Source organism: Microcebus murinus, chromosome 16 (assembly GCF_040939455.1).
Source record: "Microcebus murinus isolate Inina chromosome 16, M.murinus_Inina_mat1.0, whole genome shotgun sequence".
Classification (NCBI taxonomy): domain Eukaryota; kingdom Metazoa; phylum Chordata; class Mammalia; order Primates; family Cheirogaleidae; genus Microcebus; species Microcebus murinus.
This window is the reverse complement of record NC_134119.1, coordinates 170,839-191,707: the sequence shown is the minus strand read 5'-3', so window position 1 is coordinate 191,707 and position 20,869 is coordinate 170,839. Positions and strand designations below refer to the sequence as shown.

Here is a 20,869-nt window from a genome sequence, read left to right as displayed (position 1 = left end):
CGAGGGGCCCGCACTTGGGTCGCCTCCCAGTCCTGTCTCGGAGGAGACCAGGGGTCCTGGCTGTGGACCTCAGTGCTCAAGGACAAGGCCACAGTCCAGGTCCCCTCCCCCAAGACCTATCTTTAGGGCTTTCAGGTCCCCAGAGAGGGGCTGTCCGCTGTCCAGGGGGCCGTCTGTCTCCCTGGGGCGGGTAGCCCAGGACACCTGCTGCGTGGGGATCTTCTGCCCGGACCCAGGTCCCTGCCGCTGCCTTCCAGGGGCTGCCCAGGGAGCAGAGACGTGGCAGGGACACGTCATGGCCGTCTTGCAGGGCTGTTGGCCAGTCTCCGAGGGTCTTAGTCTCTCTGGGTGGAGAAGACCAGACAGCCATGAACAGATAGATGCTCCCTGGGGGGTGGGGTGGGGCGCTCAGGGGGTGAGGGTGGGGTGCTCACGGGCGGGGGTGGGGCGGGGTGCTCAGGGGGTGGGTTGGGAGTGGGGCGCTCGGGGTGGGGGTAGGGGCGGGTGCTCAGGGGGTGGGGTGGGGGTGGGGGTAGGGACGGGGTGCTCAGGGGGTGGGGTGGGGACGGGGCGCTCAGGGGGTGGGGGTAGGGGCGGGGTGCTCAGGGTGTGGGGTGGGGGCGGGGCGGTCAGCAGCGGAACACAGCGTGGAAACTCTTGCGGAAGCCGTCGTCCAGGAAGGCGTAGAGGAAGGGGTTGAGGCAGGAGTTGGCGTAGCTGAGGCCAGTGATGGCGTAGGACACGCCGATGACCAGTGACGTCTGGGGCAGGTCCGTGGTCAGGGCCACGATGGAGGCCACGTGGAAGGGCGTCCAGCAGAGGAGGCACACGGCCAGCACCACGAGGACCAGGACGGTCACCTTCCGCCGGGCCTTGCTCAGAGCCTTGGCGCCCGTGCGCAGCCGCACGGCCCGCAGCCTGCGCAGCAGGTCTGCGTAGAGCGTGCAGATGGTGCACACGGGCACCAGGAAGCCCAGCACCAGCGTGTAGACGCGGCTGGCCTGGAGCCAGGCCCGCTCGGGCGGCGGGAAGCTCAGCCCGCAGCTCGGGACCTGCAGCTCGTTGCTGTAGACGCCGGCGAAGCAGAAGAAGGGCAGGACCAGCACCGTCATGCCCAGCCAGACGCACAGGCTGGCCACCTTGGCCGCCCGGCGGGTGCGCCAGGGCGCGCGGCGGGACCGCACGGTGGCCAGCACCACCAGGTAGCGGTCCAGGCTCATCGCGGCCAGGAAGTAGACGCTGGAGAAGATGTTGTAGTGGTCGGCGGTCAGCACCAGCTTGCAGAGCGGCTCCCCGAAGGGCCAGCGCTGCAGCAGGTGCTCCGCGATGTTGGCCGGCAGCACCAGCGCGAAGAGCCCGTCCGCCACCGCCAGGTTCAGGATGAACACGTTGGTCACCGTCTTCATCTTGGGCGCCCGCAGGATCACGAAGATGACGGCCGTGTTGCTGGCCAGCCCCACGGCGCAGATGGTGGCGTACACCACCGGCAGGGCCACGTAGAGGGCGGGCAGCGGCCCGGGGAGGGTGGCGTTGGGCCTGGTGCCGTTGTCCCGGGAGACGTCGGTGCCCGACTCGGCAGGGAAGGGGAGACCCCCGTCCTCGAGGGGCTCCGGGTGCCCGGTAGCCTGCATCACGAGCCCGGACTGCCGAAGGCTGTGCCCCGGGCGGGCGAGGTGCCCGGAGCTGGGTGTCTGGGCGGGGCCCTCCTTGGCCTGGAGTCTGGGGAAGAAACAACCGTACACTTTGGGGTCCGGCTGTGAGAACAGCAGCCACGCCGAGTTCTCTGGCAGAGGTTGTGGCCACTTGGCTGGGTCAAGGGCACACGGGGTCACTCTGTCCCTTCAGGTCTTGGGGCCAGAGGGAGCCCAGAGGGGCATTCGGGGGCCTTCTCTGCCCTCCCCTGGGAGGCACTTTTGGTCCCCAAACCATTCCCGCTGACCACACCCTCCTGGGAGCGGGGGACTTGCCCGTGCCCCCCTGTGCTGCCCTGGAGGTCCCGGTGCACAATCCAAATAAAGTCAGGGTGGGCCCGTGGCAATGCACCTCCCCATGCATCTCCAGCCCCTGCGAACCCCAAAAGCCTTCTTCCCGGTGTCCCAGAGCATACGCCCGCCCGGCACCTGCCCGGTGGTGCAGGGCCTCCCTGCTCCCACTGACCTGTCCTGTGCTTCGTGGCCAGAAGTTGGTGGCCTTGGTGTGCTCTGTGCTCTCTGCAGGCAGTCGCTGGAGCAGGTGGCGGGAGGGTGCAGGGGAGGCCTGGCCGTCACTGGTCACTGACAGACCCCAGCTGGGGGGTGGAGGGAGCTTGCAGGACCTGCCTGGCTGGCTGCCGCAGCCCCAGCCCGCTGGCTCCCTGAGAGGCAGTGCTGAGGGAGGGAGGCGGGCCCACTTGCTGGAGGCAGTGCTGAGGGAGGGAGGCGGGCCCACTTGCTGACGCGGAGCCAAGGGAGGTGCCCCCTCGTGCTGCAGTGGCGCCTGCCACTGGCTGTCCCAGGGTCCCCGCAGCACTCACTCACCCAGGCGGACGCCCCAGTGTGCACGTGTGTGCCTGCGCGTCAGGAAGGCCCAGGTCTGCAGGCGGTGGGCACTGAGGGCACCTGTGCCTCTGTCTGTGGGTCGCTATGGACGTGTGCGTGTGCGTGTGCGTGGCCTGTGTCTGCCTGCACGGGGGCTTCTGCGGGGAGCTCTGTGCTGCGTCTGAGGTGGGCTGTGTGTCCTCAGCTGAGTGTGGGGTCTGTTTGTCCTCATGTGGAAGCAGAACTTGGCCACAGACAATCCAACTTCTCTTTTGTCTTTTGCTGAAAGAGGAGCACAGACTCCCGCAGAACTGGGCCAGCCGTGAGAGGCTGCAGAGAACCCACCCTGGCGCCCACCTGAGCTGCCCGCTGCCACCAGCCACAGGCGAGTCTGCTTGGGCGGTGAGAGGTTGGGCTTCAGTTCCCTCCCGTCCCCCACGTTTCTTCCTTGGCTAGTTGCACCCCGACTCACCGGCCCCAGTTTGTGGACGGCGGGCTGCTCTGGCCGTGTTCCGCAGGCAGGCGTGGTGGCCAGCCCGTCCCAGGCGGTTCCTGGGGTGGACTTGGGGGGGCGGGTCAGAGGGCCCCTGTGCTTTCAGCCGGCTCCCGCACCCACAGTCGGCTCCTTCTGCAAGAGCCCTCAGGCCTGGGGTCGGGTGCGCTGCGGGGGCTCCCCCGCCCCCGTCCCCTCCCCAGACGGCCGGAACACTCGGCCAGCTCCAGCGAGCCGGGTCTGTTCTTACTGTCATTTCACAGAGGATATGGCGGCCACCCTCGCCTCTCCTGCAGCGCTGCCTGTGACTCGGGTCTCCACACACACATGCACACACATGTACCCGCACACACAGCACACGTACAGACCCACGTGGAAACGCTTGGGTGTGTGTTGGCCATGTCAGCTCTGGCAGGTGGGGGGCTCTGCCCGCACGTGGAGTCCAGCCACGTGCCCTGCTCCCTGCCTCCTGGCGGCTCCCGAGGACGGGGACGGGCCACTAAGGCCAGCAGGAGGCCCGGCCCCAGCCACCTCTAAGCAGGTGACTCTGGGCGGCTTCGCTCTTCAGAGCAGTGGCAGTGATTCCACGCCAGTCTCCCGGGATTCCAGGTGGATTCTCAGGGAAGCGGAGAGAACACAATGTATTTGTAAAACCGGGAGGGACCAAGTCTCACCCAGGACACCCTGCACGCCCCTGGTCACCTGCTGCCTCTCTCTGCTCTGCCAATCAGCACTGAGCCACCCCAGGGGGGCCTCGGTTTATGGGTTCTGATCCCCGACCCGCCCATGCAGGCAGGGCCCTCGGCTGGGGCAGGTGAGAGGGCTGGGGCAGGTGAGAGGGCTGGGGCAGGTGAGAGGGCTGGGGCAGGTGAGAGGGCTGGGGCAGGTGAGAGGGCTGGGGCAGGTGAGAGGGCTGGGGCAGGTGAGGGGGTTTCGTGCAGGGGCTTCTCAGCCACCTCCCAAATACCCTACCCTTAGGCCCTGAGTCTTTCACTGACTTTGCAGATACTTACCCAGGAATGTAGCAGGGAACAAAGAGGAAAAACTCCTGCTCTCACAGGGCTGACCCTTCAGCAGGGGAGGCCGACAGTGACTAGGTAGTGAGTGCGAGTGTGTGTACAGGGAGGAGCTCTGGGAGAAACAGCGGGGAGGTTGGTAGGGGAGGCCAGGCAACTGGGGGAGGCCAGGGCCTCGAGGAAGGGAGGGCCCAGGGGTGAGGTCCTCTGGCCAGAGGTTGGGGCAGAAGGGGCTGAGCAGGCTGGGGCAGACGCCATTGCAGCGGCCCTGCCCTGGAGTTGTCCGGGGCAGGGAGGTCAGAGGTCGGGATGGCATGCCAAGTCCTGTGGGCAGCAGCACGGCCTTCGGGTGGTGGGGCTGGCAGAGCAGCCGGGGCGTGGCGCCTCCCTTTTGCGCTAACGCTGAGCCTGCCCTGCCCGTGTGCCGCCCCACCCTACATGGCGCATGTAGGCGGCAGGTCCCTGCTCAGGGAACCTGTCTGCAAAGCTTCCATCACGACTTGCACACACAAACAGGAAGGAGGCACGATCAGTCGCTCCCTGGAGGGCCCAGGCTGGTCTCAGGGCTGGGGGTGGGTTGTTTAAGTCACCTACAAAGCGCTTGCTCTGCTCCCTGCTTCCTCCCACAAAGGCCCCGAGGGGCCACCTTCCCCAGCCTTCCTCCCTGGGTCCCCCGTGGTAGGAGAGGCTGAAGGGGTCTCACCTGTGCCCAGGCTGGAGGCAGCTGTGGTCACGTGGAGATCACGGCAGAGCGGGAGGGGAGGGCGATCTCCAGTGGGAGGGTTAGTCGGGCGCTCAGTTCCCGTGGACACGCATGAGGGTGGGCAGGAGGGCGTGTGCCCTGTGACTTCTCCACCGGTGCCCGCAGGGTGGCCCAGGCCGAGTCTCTCCCAGGCTGCGTGTTCTTGCCAAGAGATCCTTGGACAGCAAGGCTGGTTCATGCCTAAGTCCCCGGGCTTCCGGCTCCATCCTTGGCTCCTGCGGAACCACTGTGGCCAAGACAAGAAAGCCAGGCCTTGCTATGGCCCCACAGGCCTGGGGGCTCGTCCTTCTGCAGGGGCCCGGCTGGCTTCCGGGCCTGTGGAGCGTGGGCATCAGCTCTGGGAGCTGTAGTGGCCGGGACTGTCGACCTCGGGCCAGGCTCTCCCTCCGTGGGCAAATGAGGCACGGGTGGAAGGTTGGAGGAGAAAGGCCGGGCTGAGGCAGGTCCCATCTTCCGGAAGCCACAACCTGGGGCTCCCGGGCAGGGGAGAACAGGTCCAGGCTGGCAGCTGGCAGGGCCAGAATGATGGGCTCTTTTAGTGGTCAGGGAGCTTCTGGCCTGGCCCATTTCCTTCCCCTTCTATCTGCCTGGCACCAACCCGGAGCTCAGAGGAAGGAGCTGGCCTGAGCCTCCTGCAAAAGCCTCAGCTGTCCTGGTCAGTGCTGGTGTCCTGAGCATAGTGCACACACATGCACAGACACACGCCTGCACACAGATTCCAGCACACGCACACATGCCCTCCCTCACACAGTCACATACGTGCACCCCACATTTGCACGGACGTCTCCAGATCAGTGCTGGACCGTGCATTGCCGTGTCCTGCTGACACTGCTGCGTGCGGATGGTGGGGTGAGGATCTCTTGGGCTGGGCTGGGGGAGCTGGCAGGAGAGGTCTGGGGCGGAGGGGGCGTCAGAGGTGGAGCAGGAGGTCAGCACAGTTGCGGAGCCCCGCGGCCACATGGTCACTGTCCCACATGCATTTCCTGTCCTCTGTTCATGGCATCTCACCCACATGTGCCGTGTTCACATGCCCCGTCCCATTTGCTCATGCTAGGCTGACACGGTTGGCTCCACTCACATTCACACGGGTGACTTGTGGATGCAGTTCCACGCCCCATTCGGGCCTGCACACACGTCTCACGGACATGCTCTGAGGCTCTCTCCCAAGTACGGAGCCTGAGGGTGCCTGTTACCTGGGGGCCTGTGCCCGGTGCCGCCTCTGCTCGAGGGGCCGTGGAGCAGTGCCCGGTGGGCGGTGGGGAGGGCTGGCAGGACACATCTGCTGCCCACATGCTCTCTGTGGCCCCTTCGTCCGGCGAGCAGGGTGCCGCTGTGCGGAGCAGGTCATGGTCTAGGGGACGCCGGGGGGCGTTGGTGAGCTTCAGGACTCTGTGGGCCCTGATCCTGGGAGGGGTCCGAGGCGGCCCCCCGGGCTGCAGGGGTGGCATCCAACCATTGGGCCTGTTGTACCATCTCCCTCTGGATCTCCGTCCTCTGCACGGGGGGGGAATTCTGCTGTGCAAGCCAGGACAGGGGTAAAGGCACCCTCAGCCCTGGGGCCCCCAGCCATGGCACTAGCCCCCCCCACCCCCGGCCTCCTGCAGGTAGGGCTGCCCCGGCCCCACTTTCTCTCCTTTGCTCCCGTGTAAACAGACACCCGTGTGCCCCACCAAGCACCACGCCCTGGGCTCAGTGCTGGGGGCCCAGACTGGGCTGGGACCTGGGGGTTGGGGGTGGCACCTCTGTCCGGGGTCACGGAAGGGACCCTCTTGCCACCACTCTGGCAGTGGTGGGAGAGGGGGCTAGGGCTGTGACCCCAGGCCCTGGTGAGGACGGCAGCTCTACCCAGCCCAGAACCTGGTCAGGCAGGGGCGGGATCTGCTGCCAGAGTCTGGGGTGGGGGCTTTGTGTAAGGGACTGAGCTGGACAGAGATGTGAGTGGGGACTCAGGTCTGGGAAGCCAAGGAATCTTCACGGTCAGAAGGGGCTTCAGCTTCTCCATTCGTCCTGGCCCTTTTGGCCAATGCCCTGTGGGACACACACATCTGTCCTTCCTGCCCACACTCCCTGGAGTCCTGGACGGGGGCCTGGGTTCACTCTGTCCGCATCCCAGTGTGCTCAGCCCAGTATGGCAGGGAGACTTGCTGGGCCCCTCCCACAGGGTCCTGGAGGGCTTCCTTCCTCCACCCTAGGGATGGCAGGTGGAGGGGCTTTCGCTGGGAGAGGAACTGGAAGAAGCAGGCTTTCAAAGTCGTGAGGTTGCCACAGCAACTGCATCCCTGCTGGGTTGGGAGGCTGCATGGATGTGGGTGTGATGTCCGTGTGTTGGAGCTGGGTGTGCACACATGGCGTGGGGGGACTCCAGGCTGGTGCCGTGGGCTGTGCTGGGAGGCGGTGTGTGGCCTGGTCAGGGCCTCCGTCCATCTCCAACATGCATGTCTGCAGCTGGGAAGGGCAGGAATTGTGCCCCACCCCCGGCCCTGTGCTGACCTGGGTCCCTGCCTGGCCTGCTGGGTCACGCAGCAGGTTTCTGCAGTGAGAATCTAGGTGTGCCGGGCCCACCTATGGCCACCATAGTTTTTGGTCCTCAAGGGGGTGGACAGAGGTTTAAATCCAGGACTGGACGATTCCTTCACCTTCTGCCCACAGAGCTGTGGTCTCAGTCATTGCGGACAAGGCCAGGCCAGCAAGGAGGGAAGCTGGGCAGTGTCTTCTGCTGGGTCTTGTGGCCATCAAACTGCCACCCTGAGCCAGGCCTGGGGGCATGGGGGGCACGTTGCCTGCTGCCCACAGCTCCTTGGTGTTTGCAGCTATGGGGTAACAATTCTAACCCCGAGTTGCAGGCTCTTTGGCTTCCAGAATCATGAGCTCACGGGGCTTTGGGCTCATTGGCCCAAAATGAGGGTGTGGCCCCTCATTTTGCAGACCTGGGGAACCCGAGGAGGTCGGGACCTCATCCCAAGCCAGGGTTTGGTGTTGGCCACGTCACCGTCCACCATGTTTGTGGGTGATTTAAAGAACACGCACAGCAACAGAATTCAGCTTGATGGCTTGAGTACAGAAGCCAGGAGCAGAGCCTGGGCCAGACCCGGGAGGCCAGGGCACCGGGCTGGACGGAGCCTGGGCCGGGCAGGGACCAGGGGAGCCAGGGTCAGGCTGGGGTCCCTGAGGGGAGAGGAGGGTCCACCGGGGCTGAGGGCACAAGGAGCTTCATGGCGCCCATCTGGGAGGGGAGTAGAGTCCAGACAAGCCTGGGAGGGGCACAGAGAGGGGTGGACGACCAGGAGGCCGCCACGGCCCCTCCACGGGCTTGGGGCACCCAGCTCGGCTCCTGCCCTCGGTCGGGGCCGCCTTCCCATGCCCAGAGCACCCCAAGCTCCTCTACACGCCCCCTCTCTGTCTCCCCGCTGTCTGTGCTGTGCCTGGGTGTGGACAGTGGGTCTTATGAGTGTGTCTAGAACCCAGGACCCGGGGCTCTTCCTTCCCAGCTGGAGGGGGCCAGGTGCTCCTGCCTGGCCCAGGTGAGGCTGGGCCCTTCCCCCAACTCCAGGGAGTCACAGCCAAGGCCCAGGCCCCACCCCCACGAGTGGGCCTTGCTCTCCTGTAGCCATGGCGACCGAGTCAGGCTATTGTGAGCACAGGCCCTGGCGTTGGTGCCCTCTCAAGAGCCCTGCCCTGGTGACCCCGTGACCCCCACACCCCCTCTGTGGGAGGACGATGACCAGGAGTCTGGGTGTGTCTGGGATTGTCCAGCTCTCAGCTGGGTGTCCCACATCCCGGGAAACCTCTTGGCCCGGACAAGCCGTGTCGGTGGGGTCAGTGGGGGTGTGAGAGGTGCCCCCCGGGGAGGCCGTGCTGGGCCTTGGAGCGTCTGGATGTGGGAGGGGCCGGGCGGGGGCACGGCCAGAAGATAGCTCTGCCCCTCCCCCCGCATGGCCGGGCTGGCTTCTGTCCCCCACGCTTGCCGAGTCCTGAGGTCCAAGCACCCTCTGTCCATCTCCAGTTCTGGTGCTTCTGTGTCAGCTGCTGACAGCTGAGAGCACATCTCCACGGCGACCAGGAGGTGGTGAGGCTGCTGCCCCGTTTTGCGGGTGACGAGGAGTCTCGCTGGCGTGTGCTTGCTGACCCTGCAGCCACAGGGCACTGAGCTTCCCCGAGGAGCTGCCGCCACCCTGGGCTCCCCGGAAACTCGGAGCCCGCGGCTTCCTCCGATGAGTGCGGGAGCCGCCTTGCAGGGGAGCCCTCAGACCCTGCTCATCGTCGTGGCCACTGTGGCCACTCGAGACGCTGGAGGCAGAGGCGGGACTCTGCTCCCGTCCCTCGCCTGCCCCCCTGGGGTGCCCCAGGGCACAGGGCGCCCGCGTGCTGCCTGTGACCTGGCCTAGAGTCTGGTCCACTGCCGCAGCCGGGTGCGTCCCGTGCAGCCAGGGCTCTGTCCTGGCAGAGTCTGGGCAGGGGCCCTGTGAACCCGTGCTCCAGACCGGCCGTCACGCACGCCGCGGGGGCTGGACCCTCTCCCGAGGGAGGAAGACCAGGAGGGCGGGGCTGGAGGTGGCTCCCTTCTTCCTGTGTGACCCAGGGCGAGTTGCCCAAACTCTCTGAGCCTCCGTGTCGTCGTTTGCCAAACTGGGGTCATAATTCTCCTGCCCCAGAGTGAGGAAAGGACTAGGCTGAGATCCTGGGGGCGCCAGGCTTTCACGTGTAGGGCCGGTGTGTGTTGTCCCAGAAGGAGCCCCACCTGCCCACACCCGGGTAGGTCTCAGCCTGGGGCCTGGGCAGCTCGCCTGGGTGCCTGGAGGGAACATTGACCTCCAGTCAGCTGAGTAGGGCAGGAGGCTGGCGAGGGGCAGGCTGCAGCAGGGAGGACTTCCTGGAGGTGGTGTGTGTGTACATGCGAGATGCTCAGCTTGTGCAGGGAAGAGAACCAGCCCCCGTTCTCAGGTGTGGGGCTGTGGGTGCAGGGAAGCACTTTGCAGACCCCCTCCTCCATGAGGCCTCCCGACTAGCCCTGCCCAACCACAGGGAGTGGGGCGGGGTCCCCTCGCTCCTGGTGGAGCCCCGTTCTGCGCGATGCTGCCCGATGCTGACCTCCAGTGGCCGGTCTGCGCGTGCTGCAGAGGAGCCAACCGGGCGGCGGGACCACTGAGCAGGTCTCCAGACCCCAGCCCGTCCCTTGGCGCCTTCCTGGAGCGCACACCAGGGAGCCCCGGTGCTGAGCCTCAGGCTTGGCCGCAGGGCAGCCGCTTGCATGTGGCTTGGGAGGGCAGATACGGAGGGTGTCGGCCCCTGGGGTTGGGCGTTGGTCCCCTCCAACACTATTGAAATCTGACCCCCAGGGTGGCAGCGTGGAGAGGTAGGGCCTTAGGAAGTGCGTGGGTCAGGAGGCCCCTCCCCCAGGAGTGGATTAATCCATTCCCGATTAGTGGGTTGTCGGGGCAGTGCGGCCGGTGGGGGGCTTTACAGGGAGAGGAAGGGAGACCTGAGCCAGCAGGTCAGCACGCTCAGCCCCGCACCCTGGCCGCCCTGGGCCGCCCCGGACGCCACGGAGTCCCTGCCAGCAAAGGGCTCTCGCAGGATGCAGCCCCTCAGCCTCGACTCCCAGCCCCAGACCGTCAGAGATAAACTTCGTGGCTTACAGATTACCCAGTCTCGGGCATTCTGCCGTAAGCAATGGACACAGACTAAGACTAGGGACGAGGCAGTCCCTGCCCCCAGGGAGCCCGTCCTGCTGCTGAGAGACCCAGGCACACAGCTATGGCCCTGGTCCCACTGGAGACTTGTTTTGTGGCGGCCCCAGCCGTGGTGGGCTGGGCAGGCTCCCGGAGAGGCGGCGTCTTTGGGGTGAGCGGGGAGACCAGGGAGGGTGGGTAGCCGCACGTGGGCGTGGCGTGAGCGAGACTGGCGGGAGCCACGCCTGTCTGCGGCTGAGTTGGGGCCGAGGTGAGGCTAGAGGGCAGGAGGGCTGGGCTGTGGGGAAACCACAGCAGGGACTGGGCCTCCGTCTGCCGGCAGTGGGGGCCACAGAGGGTTTTAAGCGGAGGAGTAACGTGGCCACGTTTGTGCTTCAAAGCCATCGCTCTGGCCACGGGGTGGAGGGTGGGTGGAAGGATTGAGGTCGGAAGCCGGAGACTAGTAAGAACGGCAGCTGCTGAGCCCCCAACCTTCCCTGAGTGGAGGGCAGGGTAGGCAGGGCCTGGGACAGGCTGGCCTGGCGGGAGCGTGACTTGGAGGGCATCACGCATGCTGGTGTCTGTTGGGATATGTGGGCTGTAATTGCACGTATGCCCATTGCTAGCTGCATGATCTCAGCCGAGCTACTTCTGCGCTTTGAGCTTCATTTTTACATCTGTAATGGGAAGAACGTGCCTTGCCTCTGTTAGGTTGAGATGAGCTACCAGTGGGGCCGAGAGCCTTGGAGTCTGGAAACGCCACCCCCCACTCGCCGGCTCGGGCTGCCTCAGCCGGCATCGTGGCCTCGCTGAGCCTCGGTTCCCTTGCTGGCACCGTCGCCCTGCCCCGGAGGCCCCAAGGATGTCACTCTAGGTCTGGCACTGGGGCCCAGAGAGCTCCAGACGGGTCCCACCTGCCCAGGTGTGCTCACCTATCAGGGTGCTCAGTGGAAGCCGAGATTAGCACCTGGGGATGTTTGCCGGGGACCGAAGCCGAAGGAGCAGCGGCTTCTAGGCGAGATGTTTCTGTCCTTTTGGATGTGCGGATCCCAGCGCTGTGGGCACCCGGCAGAGCGTCCTCTTCCCGTGAGTCACCAGGGGAGCCCAGAGACCCTGGAGAGCCGGGTGCTTGGGCACAGGTGGGTGTGGTGGGCAGAACCCAGGCTGGGGAGAGGAGCCCAGGGAGGAACTGGGGAAGGAACAGCCGGAGGGTAGGGAGGGCCCCAGAGGCCCTGGGGCCTGTGGCCATGTGGAGAGAGGGTCCCCGACTCCGGGAGGGGTGCAGGGCAGCCCAGACACACTGTGGGGGGCGGGGGAGGGGGCGTGTGGCTCGACAGTGGGGGAGGGGGGAGGGCTCTGCCTCCAGCTGCCAGAAATAGGGAAGTACGGCACAGATTTGGGGACAGTGTCCTGTGAGCTAGTCCATAGGGGACAGCACCACTGATGGCACAGATGCTCTGAATTAAGTGAATTTTATATCCAAACGGTAGTACGATAACCACAGAATTCCAAGCAGCAATTTATTCTTAACTTACAGCACTTTGTAAAAGAACCAAATCAGTTCTACATAACAAATTAAACTCAGGGTAAATGTGTGTACACAGTTTGAACAGCAGGCAAATATTCTTAGTGGTGAAAATTAAAACTTGTGTTAAAACTCGGCGTGCCGATCTTACAAAGGGTGTTTTTGTCTGTGGAATATTCCCGCCCATGGTTCTCCATCTCGGACGCATGTTAGAATTAGCTGGGCCCCCACTGCCCTCCCCAGCTCCTGCTGTTCTTGGTCCGGGTCAGGGCCTGGGCATCGGTGTTTTTGAGGCATTCCCAGGCGTTTTCAACCCGGGGTAGAAACCCTGGGTTGGCGTTGTGTTTCAGAGCCTGGAGACCTGAGGTCTGGGCATCGCCCAGCTTCCCTGCTGGGATTCTCAGCGCTTGGGGCAGCAACACCCTTGAGGAGATCTGGGACCCTCTCCTCCAATAAAGGCACAAACGTTCTCATCTAGCTTCAGCCGTTCTCCGGTCCCTGAAGGCTTCCTAGCCTCCCCCAGGACTTCCCTTGCAATTTCATACTAGATCGAATTGTTAACACACAGCAGCTGCACTCGCTCCGTCTGTCCCACTGCTCCCAAACTTCCACGTATTTCCTAGTTGATGATTATCCGTTTGTGAGGCCGTGGGAAACCCTGCACCACAGGCCCGGCCCCCAGAGCCCTGGCAAGTCCCCCTCTCGCCTCGTCTGTGAAGGGTGATGACGGTACCGGCCCAGCCGACGAGCTCTCCTTGGGATGGGCCGAGAGACGCTGTGTTTGTGTTTAGGTTCACCCCGATCACGTCTGGACGCCGAGTGCCGCGTCGGTGGCTGGAGAGGGGCAGGGGGCAGAGGGCGGCCTGGGCTCAGCCGAGCTCTGTATGCCCAGAGCCGCACCCTCCCCTCGCTGGAGCGAGACTCTTCCCAGACTCCGGCCACTCTTGGCGGCTCCCACACCAGCCGTGGCGGCTGGTCTGTGGCCGGCCCTGATCCTGCCGCCGGGCAGCTTTGGCCGTTGTCCCAGCAGCTGTCTGGACAGGCCCAAGTGGTCCGTGTGGGCCTCGAGGGTCCTGTCGGCCTGGCCGCAGCGTGGGGGTGAGCTGCCCTCAAGGGCTCCACACCCTGTTTGGGGACTGTCCCCTCCGACCCTGCAGGACACGGTGTGGGGTGAGAGGACCACAGTCTCACTGTGCAGCAGCAGCGGGAAGGGGTGGAACGGGACCGGGGCCGGGTTTGTGTCTGACCTCTCCCCTGTGCCAGGCCTCTCCTCTCCGTGCCTCAGTTTGCCCTTCTGGCCCTAACATGGACTTGATCCTTGTTGTGGGTCAAGTTCTTGGGAAACAGGTTCTGAGATGGAGCTTTGCGGGCAGGAAGGTGATGGAGAGTCTCTCGGGACCAGCCTGTGAAGGGGCGTCCGGAAGCCACCGCACGCATCTGCTTCTCTTTCAACAGCGGATGAGCGGCGAGTGACGGACGAATTCAAGGCGGCAACTGGTATTTTGTGTGTGCCTGCGTGCACGTTTGCGCGACGCTTGTGTGTGAACGTTCACACGGACGTGTTTCCTCTTCTCCTGCGCAGACACCAGAGCGCCCGGCCGGCCCCGTGGCGCGGTGCTCAGCGCTCACAGGGTCTGCGGCCTGCGCCCAGAGTGGCTGCGCCGTTTCACGCCCCGCCGTGCGGCTGCTCACACCATCGTCCCGCTCGGTTGGTTCGTCGTCTTGGTTCTAGACGTTCTCGAGAGTGTCGGGGCGCCTCATGATCTCAGCTTCGTTTTCCCCTCAGGGGCCACGCGGAGCCTCGTTTGCGGGTCGTGTCCTTAGGGGACCTGTCTGTCCACAGGTCTGTCCACAGCTTTTCCCCATTTTAATAATTAGGTTGGTCGCTCTGTAACGAAAACCCAAACTGTTCTTCCTCTGCTCCCCCCACGACAACCAGCGCGGAAAACTTCTGTGCCCAAACGTGTGTGTGAGTTTTTCCCTAGATGTGTGAGTTTCCCCCCCACACACCACACAGTCAATCCAGCCATGCCGTGGACACCCCCGGGCTCCTCCAGTTCAATCCCGACACTGCCTGCCTAGAGGCGGCGTCAGGATGCACAAGTGGGGGGCTCAGTCCCACAGACTGCCCCCCACTTCCGATGCCCATGGAAGCCCCAGGTGCTTCCGACTGACTGGCCAGGTATCGGGGTTCCTGTGACCCCCCTTGGGCTGGGTTGATTTGCTAGAGCCCCTCACAGAACTCAGGGGTCACTAACGTGTGCTAGTGTATCATGAAGGGTATCACAGGATGAACGCCACAGCCACGTGGAAGGGCTGTGCAGGGGGAGGTGCGGGGAGCAGGTGGGGAGCGCCCCTGCCCCCTTCATGTGCCGCCCTCCAGGGACCTCCTCGTGCTCAGCTACAAAGTGATTGGTCATGTCACCAGCCACTGGTGATTGACTTAACCTTCTCCCCTCCCCGGACGGTGGGGCTGGGCTGATAGTCCCACCCTCTTACCCTGCCTCGGTCTTTCCTGTGACCAGCTCCACCTGAAGCTGCCTAGGAGGAGCCAGCCACCGCCAACTCATCAGCATGCAAGGAGACACTCAGTACTTTGGTTAAGCCAAGGATTTTAGGGCAGGACAAAGAACAAATATGTATTTTGCAATATCATGATTGTTACAGCCACGATGCCTGGACTGTAGTTTTGATGTATAGGGTCTTGCATATCATTTGTCAGTTTTATTTCTAGGTATTTCATAATTTTTGATGCTACTATAAATAGCATTATTTTTAAAGATTTTTTTTTCTTTGAGACAGAGTCTCGCTCTGTTGCCTGGGCTAGAGTGCCATGGCGTCAGCCTAGCTCACAGAAACCTCCAACTCCTGGGCTCAAGTGATCCTCCTGCCTCAGCCTCCCGAGTAACTGGGACTACAGACAGTGGGATCTGAGCACATCTGTACTGGACTGCTGACACTTTGTTGTTCAGCCCAGTGACAGTGGCTCCATGGATGTGAGTGCGTGTGCCACATATTCGTATGGAGCACGTGGTGTAGGCTCTGAGAAGCAGGCCTGGGTGGGTGACGTGGCCATCTGGGCGCCACCACTGCACGCCCGGCCCTGAGGCATTGGCTGGGCAGGAGGCGGACGAACATGGCCCCTGGGCTGCAGACGGGTCCACCGGGCTATGGGCCCAGGAGGGGCAGGAGGGGCAGCTCACAGGGTGTGGCTGAAACAACTCTGGGCCCAGGTAGGCAGGCTTGGGGGGGGTCCCATCTCCCTGATCCCATCCCTGTCCCGGCCCCTGTCCAGTCCTGCACGACCCCCTCCCGACTCCATCCCCGACCCTCGGTGGCTGGGTAGGTTGGGCTGCATTTGCTTCCCGGGCCCCTGGGACTTTGGCCTGGGTCTTGCTGCACAGGGGCCACAGGGAAGGGGCACTCTATCTCTTGCTTCGGGCGCCTCTGGGGGCATGTGAGCCTTGGCGTGATCCCACTGCCAAGACAGCTCTGGAAGGGGCTGGGCATGGGGTTATTTATTTATTTACACATCAGAGCACAACGGACACACTGAGCACCAGGGCGTGGCCCGTGGACTCTCACAGTGAGCTCTGGGCCACACAGAACACAGAACTGTGAGGTTCGGACAGGTCTTGGGGGCCTGCCGCTCCCTGAAGTTCCAGGAACCCCACCTGGGTCCCCGGGCTGTGTCTCTGGCCTTGTCCACCAGAGGGCGGCAGCGCCTGCTCTTTCTTGCCCACCTGGGCCTCCGTGCGGGAGGCGGGAGAGGCCCAGGAGGCCGCCCTGGAAAGGAGGCCGCAGCCTGTTTGTGCCCAACACTTGGGATCCCTCTGGAGCCACACCCAGGCCCCGGAGTCAGCCACAGGGTTAGGGGTTTGAGAATGTATTTAAATTTTTTTCCTTCTTATGGGGAAATAGGTCATAAATGTAGATGGTTTGAAAAGCAAAAGGTGTAAAAATAATTTTTTTAAAAAATTTTATTTTATTTATTTTTGAGACAGAGTCTCACTCTGTTGCCCAAGCTAGAGTGCCGTGGCGTCAGCCTAGCCCACAGCAACCTCTAACTCCTGGGCTCAAGCGATCCTCCTGCCTCAGCCTCCTGAATAGCTGGGACTACAGGCATGCACCACTATGCCCAGGTAATTTTTTCTATATATTTTTAGTTGGCCAATTAATTTATTTCTATTTTTTTAGTAGAGACGGAGGTCTCGCTCTTGCTTAGGCTGGTTTCGAACTCCTGACCTTGAGTGATCCTCCCACCTCGGCCTCCCAGAGTGTTAGGATTACAGGTGTGAGCCAACATGCTGGGCAATAATAGTTTTTTAAAAAGCAAAAGGCACAAAGGCACAGCAAAATGAAGTCTTGCTTCTTTGCTCCTCTGGCGTGTCTCGTGGGTCCTCCATGGAGACCGTGGGTGGCACAAGCACACATGATCCCCCCGCCCGGACTCTGGCCTTGCCCTTCCCTGTGGCTCCGTGGCTTGGGGACCCCCCATTGTCAGGGCATCCCGGCCATGGCACGGCTGCCTCCTGACTCATTTCATCCTTACGACGGACACTTAGGTTGTTTTCACCCTTTTTTTCGTGGACATGTCCTTGAACACGGGTTGTTTCCCTCTGGGTGGGTCCATCGTAGGGTGGAAGGGGCCGCACAGTCCCGCAGAGCCGGTCCCTGCACCCGCTCCGCAGCACGGGGAGAAGAGGCCTTGCTCCCCGCACCCTCCTCGCATGCTTGTGTTACGAAGCCTTCGCTCCTTACTAACCTAAGAGTTAGAAAGAGACATGCTCTGCAGTTTGAGTTTGCATTTCTCCTGCTATGAGTCAGGTTGAACAACTTTTCGTTTGTTTCAAAATCATTTTTTCCCTGTTCTGTATTTATATTCTGGACTCATTTTTTATTGGGTTGTTGGACTTTGTCTTATTGATCTGTGCAGGCTGTTTACGTATTAAGGGCTTTAATCCCTAAATACTTGCAAATATTCTTCTTGGTTTGTTTTTTGACTTTGGTTTTCTGGGTTTGTTATTTGTTATGCTTTTTTTTCCCCTAGTACTTTCATGGTTATTTTGAACACTTTTAAATCTTTGACATATTGAGGATTTATTTTGGTATAAATCCCACCAATTTTGTTTGGTATAAGACCCGTGTCAGCTAGGGCCCAGGTAAGAGCCAGATGTCGCCCTCAAATTGGGACATTGGAGGAGAGCTGGATAAAGGGATTAAGGTGTGATCAGGGTGTAGAGAAACCGCTCAGGACAATGCTGGGCGGGTCCAGCGTCAGGCCTAGAGCATGCAGGGGGCTGCAGGGGGCTGTCTGGTGGGAGCTGAAACCCGCAGGGAGGGCTGGGGAATAACTACTTCCCCCCTTTGCCTGCGGGGCTCCCTGTTGGCTAATCCCAACCAGCAGCTGGGACGCAGGTGGCCACAGGCACTCTGCGGGTCACCCTGGGGCGCTGGGCAGGGTGAAGAGGTGGGAAGCGGGGTGGGCCAGGTGCCGAAGGCGTCCAGCACAGGGTGCTGGGACATGTTGCCAGTGACCGAGCCAGCATGCCGTCTTGGGGAACGGGGCAGTTCTAGCAGCCCCCCAGGGGCTTGGACACAGCCCCCAGGGGTGCAGGGTGGGGTTGTGTGTTGGAGGGCTCAGGCTTGCAAGGGCCTGTGTGGGAGGAGCTAACCACAGCTGGTCTGGACCGATTCTGACCTGCCTTTGCGATCAGGGCTGTCCGGAGAGTGCTGTGGACCTCTCGACCCGATTTCAGTGTTGTGGGGCGGGGTTGGAGGGCTGGTGGTGCTGGGGTGCTGGAGCAGATGGGGCAGGGGCTTGGGGGTTGCATGGACACCCCACTGCGCCCTCCTTCCCTCAGCAGGTGCTGGCGAGACCCTGCTCCAGCCAGGCCCTGCACCGAGGCCAGTGGCTGTGTTTACTGAGCACCACTGTGTGCAGGCCCTGCTGTTGGCCCTCAGGAGCTCGTTTAATGCTCACGACAGCCCCACCCTCTCAGTTAGGACACTGGGGTTGGGAGAGGTTACGTGACCGTCCCTCATCACAGACCCGGGAGCTGGACCCGGACCGGACTGCTGACTCCAGGGCCCAAGCTCCCTCCTGTGAAACTGGGCGTCCAGAAAGTCTCTTGGCCAGGCTGCCTCTCCTTTTGGGGAACTGATCCTCCGCTGGGTGGGGGACTCACCGACTTGCAGGACAGTGGAGGGATCGGTGTGAGCTGGAGGCACCACCCACCCACCGTTCATTCCTTCCTGCAGCACCTGTGTGTGGAGACCTCACCAAACGTCACGGTGCTCCTCCACCTAAAATTCAACACTAAACCATAACATCAGTGTAAGGAAGTCTAAAGCTGCTGACTTTCCCCAGGTTGACAACTTGGACGTTTTTGTAAAAAAATACCAAATTTCTTAGAACAACTGATTTGTTACTGATTTGATGGTTCTCTAAACACTTGCTTTGACGGTTAGAGATTAGTGTGCAGGTGGTGCCTCAGTGGGTCCAATCCAGGAGCAGAAGTGGGGCTTGATGCCAGTGCAGACAGTCTGGAAAGAGGGGCCAGGCCGCTGTCCTGCAGGCGCTCTGGTGCTGGGGGCAGGGGCCCGGGGCCACCAAGGACTCCCAACAGGTGGGTCAGCAGTGTGGTGTGTGGTGTCACAGGGAGGGACCCCCAGCCCGACGGCCAGGTTGGGGACCAGGAAATCTACTGGCTGTTCCTCTTGGAGCACCTGGTAGAAGTGAGGGTGTCCAGACCCTAGGGGGGTGCTGATGAGGGCGAGCAGTGTCCACCTCCTGGGCAGGCTGGGATCTGGGATTCACAGGAACCCTTTGTCCCCAGTAAGGCCAGGAGCACTGGGGTGGGGGAGTCCTAGGACAGAGAAGGGTTTCACTGGTGGAGAGTTGCATTTGGGTTAGGGTTAGGGTTAGGGTTAAGGTCAGGTGGAGGGCCCAGGCAGGTACGCTTGGGGGCAGTGAGCAGGAAGCCCTCTGGGGTGGGGGGCTGCTTGTCCCACCCATGCTCCACTGTCCTGGTTTGCCCAGAGGGGGGGCTTCCAGGAACTCTCAGTTTCAAAACCAGCACAATCTGGGCACAGGGGATGAGTTGGCCGCCTGCTGTGTGTATGGTCCTAGTGCGGCTGAGCAGGTCAGCGTGGCTGCCTATGTCCCAGGGGCCAGGGACAAAAGCCAGGTCAAAGTGCAAACAGCTTCCCTTGCCCCAAACCACGGGGTCATGGCCTGAGGGCAGCCCTCCAGGAGGTGCTGGGGCCCTTCCTCCACCGAGACCCCCTTGTCACTGTCCTTGCCCTGGGCCTCGCCGTGTTCTGTCTCCTTGGTGCTGGCAGGAGGGAGGGTTCCCAGAGCCCTGCTACCTGCAGTGAGGCCCACCTCCTCTTCTGTGCCAGGCTGGGCTTCTCTGCATTTTCATGGCAAGTTTGTTTTTCAAGCTGTTGTTGAAGCACCATTGTTGAAACACTGGAAGCGGAGAAAATGCATTTGCTCTGTCACCTTTCCCCATGTGACAAGTCCTGTAAAATCTATTAAAGCCTTTAATGAAATCCCTGCTCAGAGCTGCTCTGTGAATGAATGTGGAATTGGAATTTAAATTAAAATGTTGTTTTTGTAGTCTAGAGGGAAGAAATTAAAGGGACAGTGCACCCTGCTGCCGCTGCCTTCAGGCTGGTGGGCGCCTCGCCCAGAGGCCCTGGGCCCAGGGCTGGACCTGCCTGTGACCCCGGCTGGGCCCAGGTGCTGCGGGGACACTGAGGTGGTGGCTGTCCCCGCCTCAGGCGGCAGGTGCACCTGTGGGCCAGGTGGCCACTTGAGATTGGAGGTCGTGTTTACTCAGAAGCAGACGGGTGGAGCTCACAGGCTGGCAGGCTGGGGGGTGAGGGGGGAGGACAGATCCCTGGAAGAGGAAGGAAGGAGAGCGAGGGAGTGTGGAGGGGTCGGCGCAAGGTGGAGGAGTCAGGGGACGTCACCAGGAATGGGTGCCGAGGCGGGAGGCGGTGAGGTGGAGGAGGAGTGCAACTGGCTGGCCCGGCCTTCTAGGGCCTTCCCACTGCAGCTGTTCCTTCCCTTCCCTCACGTGCCCTTTGGACTCCAAATGCACTCGGGATCAGCCGCCAGCCTCCCCCTCCCCCGCCCACGTCCACAGACTGGAAATGCGCTCAGGACCTAAAAAGGTGCTTTTCTTTCCTGTTTTCCAAGTTGCTCTGTTCCTTCCATAATGAAAAGGAATTCTAGAAACACTCAAGACATTTAAAAAGTGTGTAGCAGGCCGGGCGCGGTGGCTCACGCCTGTAATCCTAGCTCTCTGGGAGGCCGAGGCGGGTGGATCGTTTGAGCTCAGAAGTTCAAGACCAGCCTGAGCAAGAGCGAGACCCCGTCTCTACTAAAAATAAAAAAATAAAAAAAAAGTTAATTGGCCAACTGAAAATGGAAAAAAAAAAATAAAGGAATAAAAAAAATTAAAAAAAAAAAGTGTGTAGCAGCCAAGTGCTGTGGGGCTGCCAAGGGGAGGTCCTGGTTCCCAGGAAGAGGCCAGGAGCCCACCAGGAGGGGAGGCGCCCAGGGCAGGGACCGCGTGGGCAGGTGGCTCTGGGAGAGGGTCCAGGGCTGCGACACCGTTATGGCCCGAGGAGAGGCAGGATGCACAGCTGACGTGGACGTTATGAGATACGACCAGCAAGGACTAGTCTCCAGACTGTAGGGACAATGGTTACGTATCAACAGAAAACCACAATCAAACAGGAAGAAATGGACAAGCACAGGCTGAGCAGAGACGAGTTTTCCAGAAGACAGTGGAGGCGGAGAAATGGTTTGGGGGACCCCTGCGTCTGCCTCCCTTTCTCCCCAAAAGAGAGGGGGCCCTGTGGGTGCTGGGCA

At 62.0% G+C, this 20,869-nt stretch overlaps 1 protein-coding gene across 1 annotated transcript; it reads right to left on the bottom strand.

The window, feature by feature from the left end:
* Positions 1-629: 629 nt before the first annotated feature.
* Positions 630-1,631, bottom strand: NPBWR2 (neuropeptides B and W receptor 2). Its single transcript, XM_075993346.1, has one exon. The coding sequence runs from the start codon at positions 1,629-1,631 to the stop codon at positions 630-632; it is 1,002 nt and encodes a 333-aa protein (XP_075849461.1).
* Between the last annotated feature and the right edge of the window lie 19,238 nt (positions 1,632-20,869).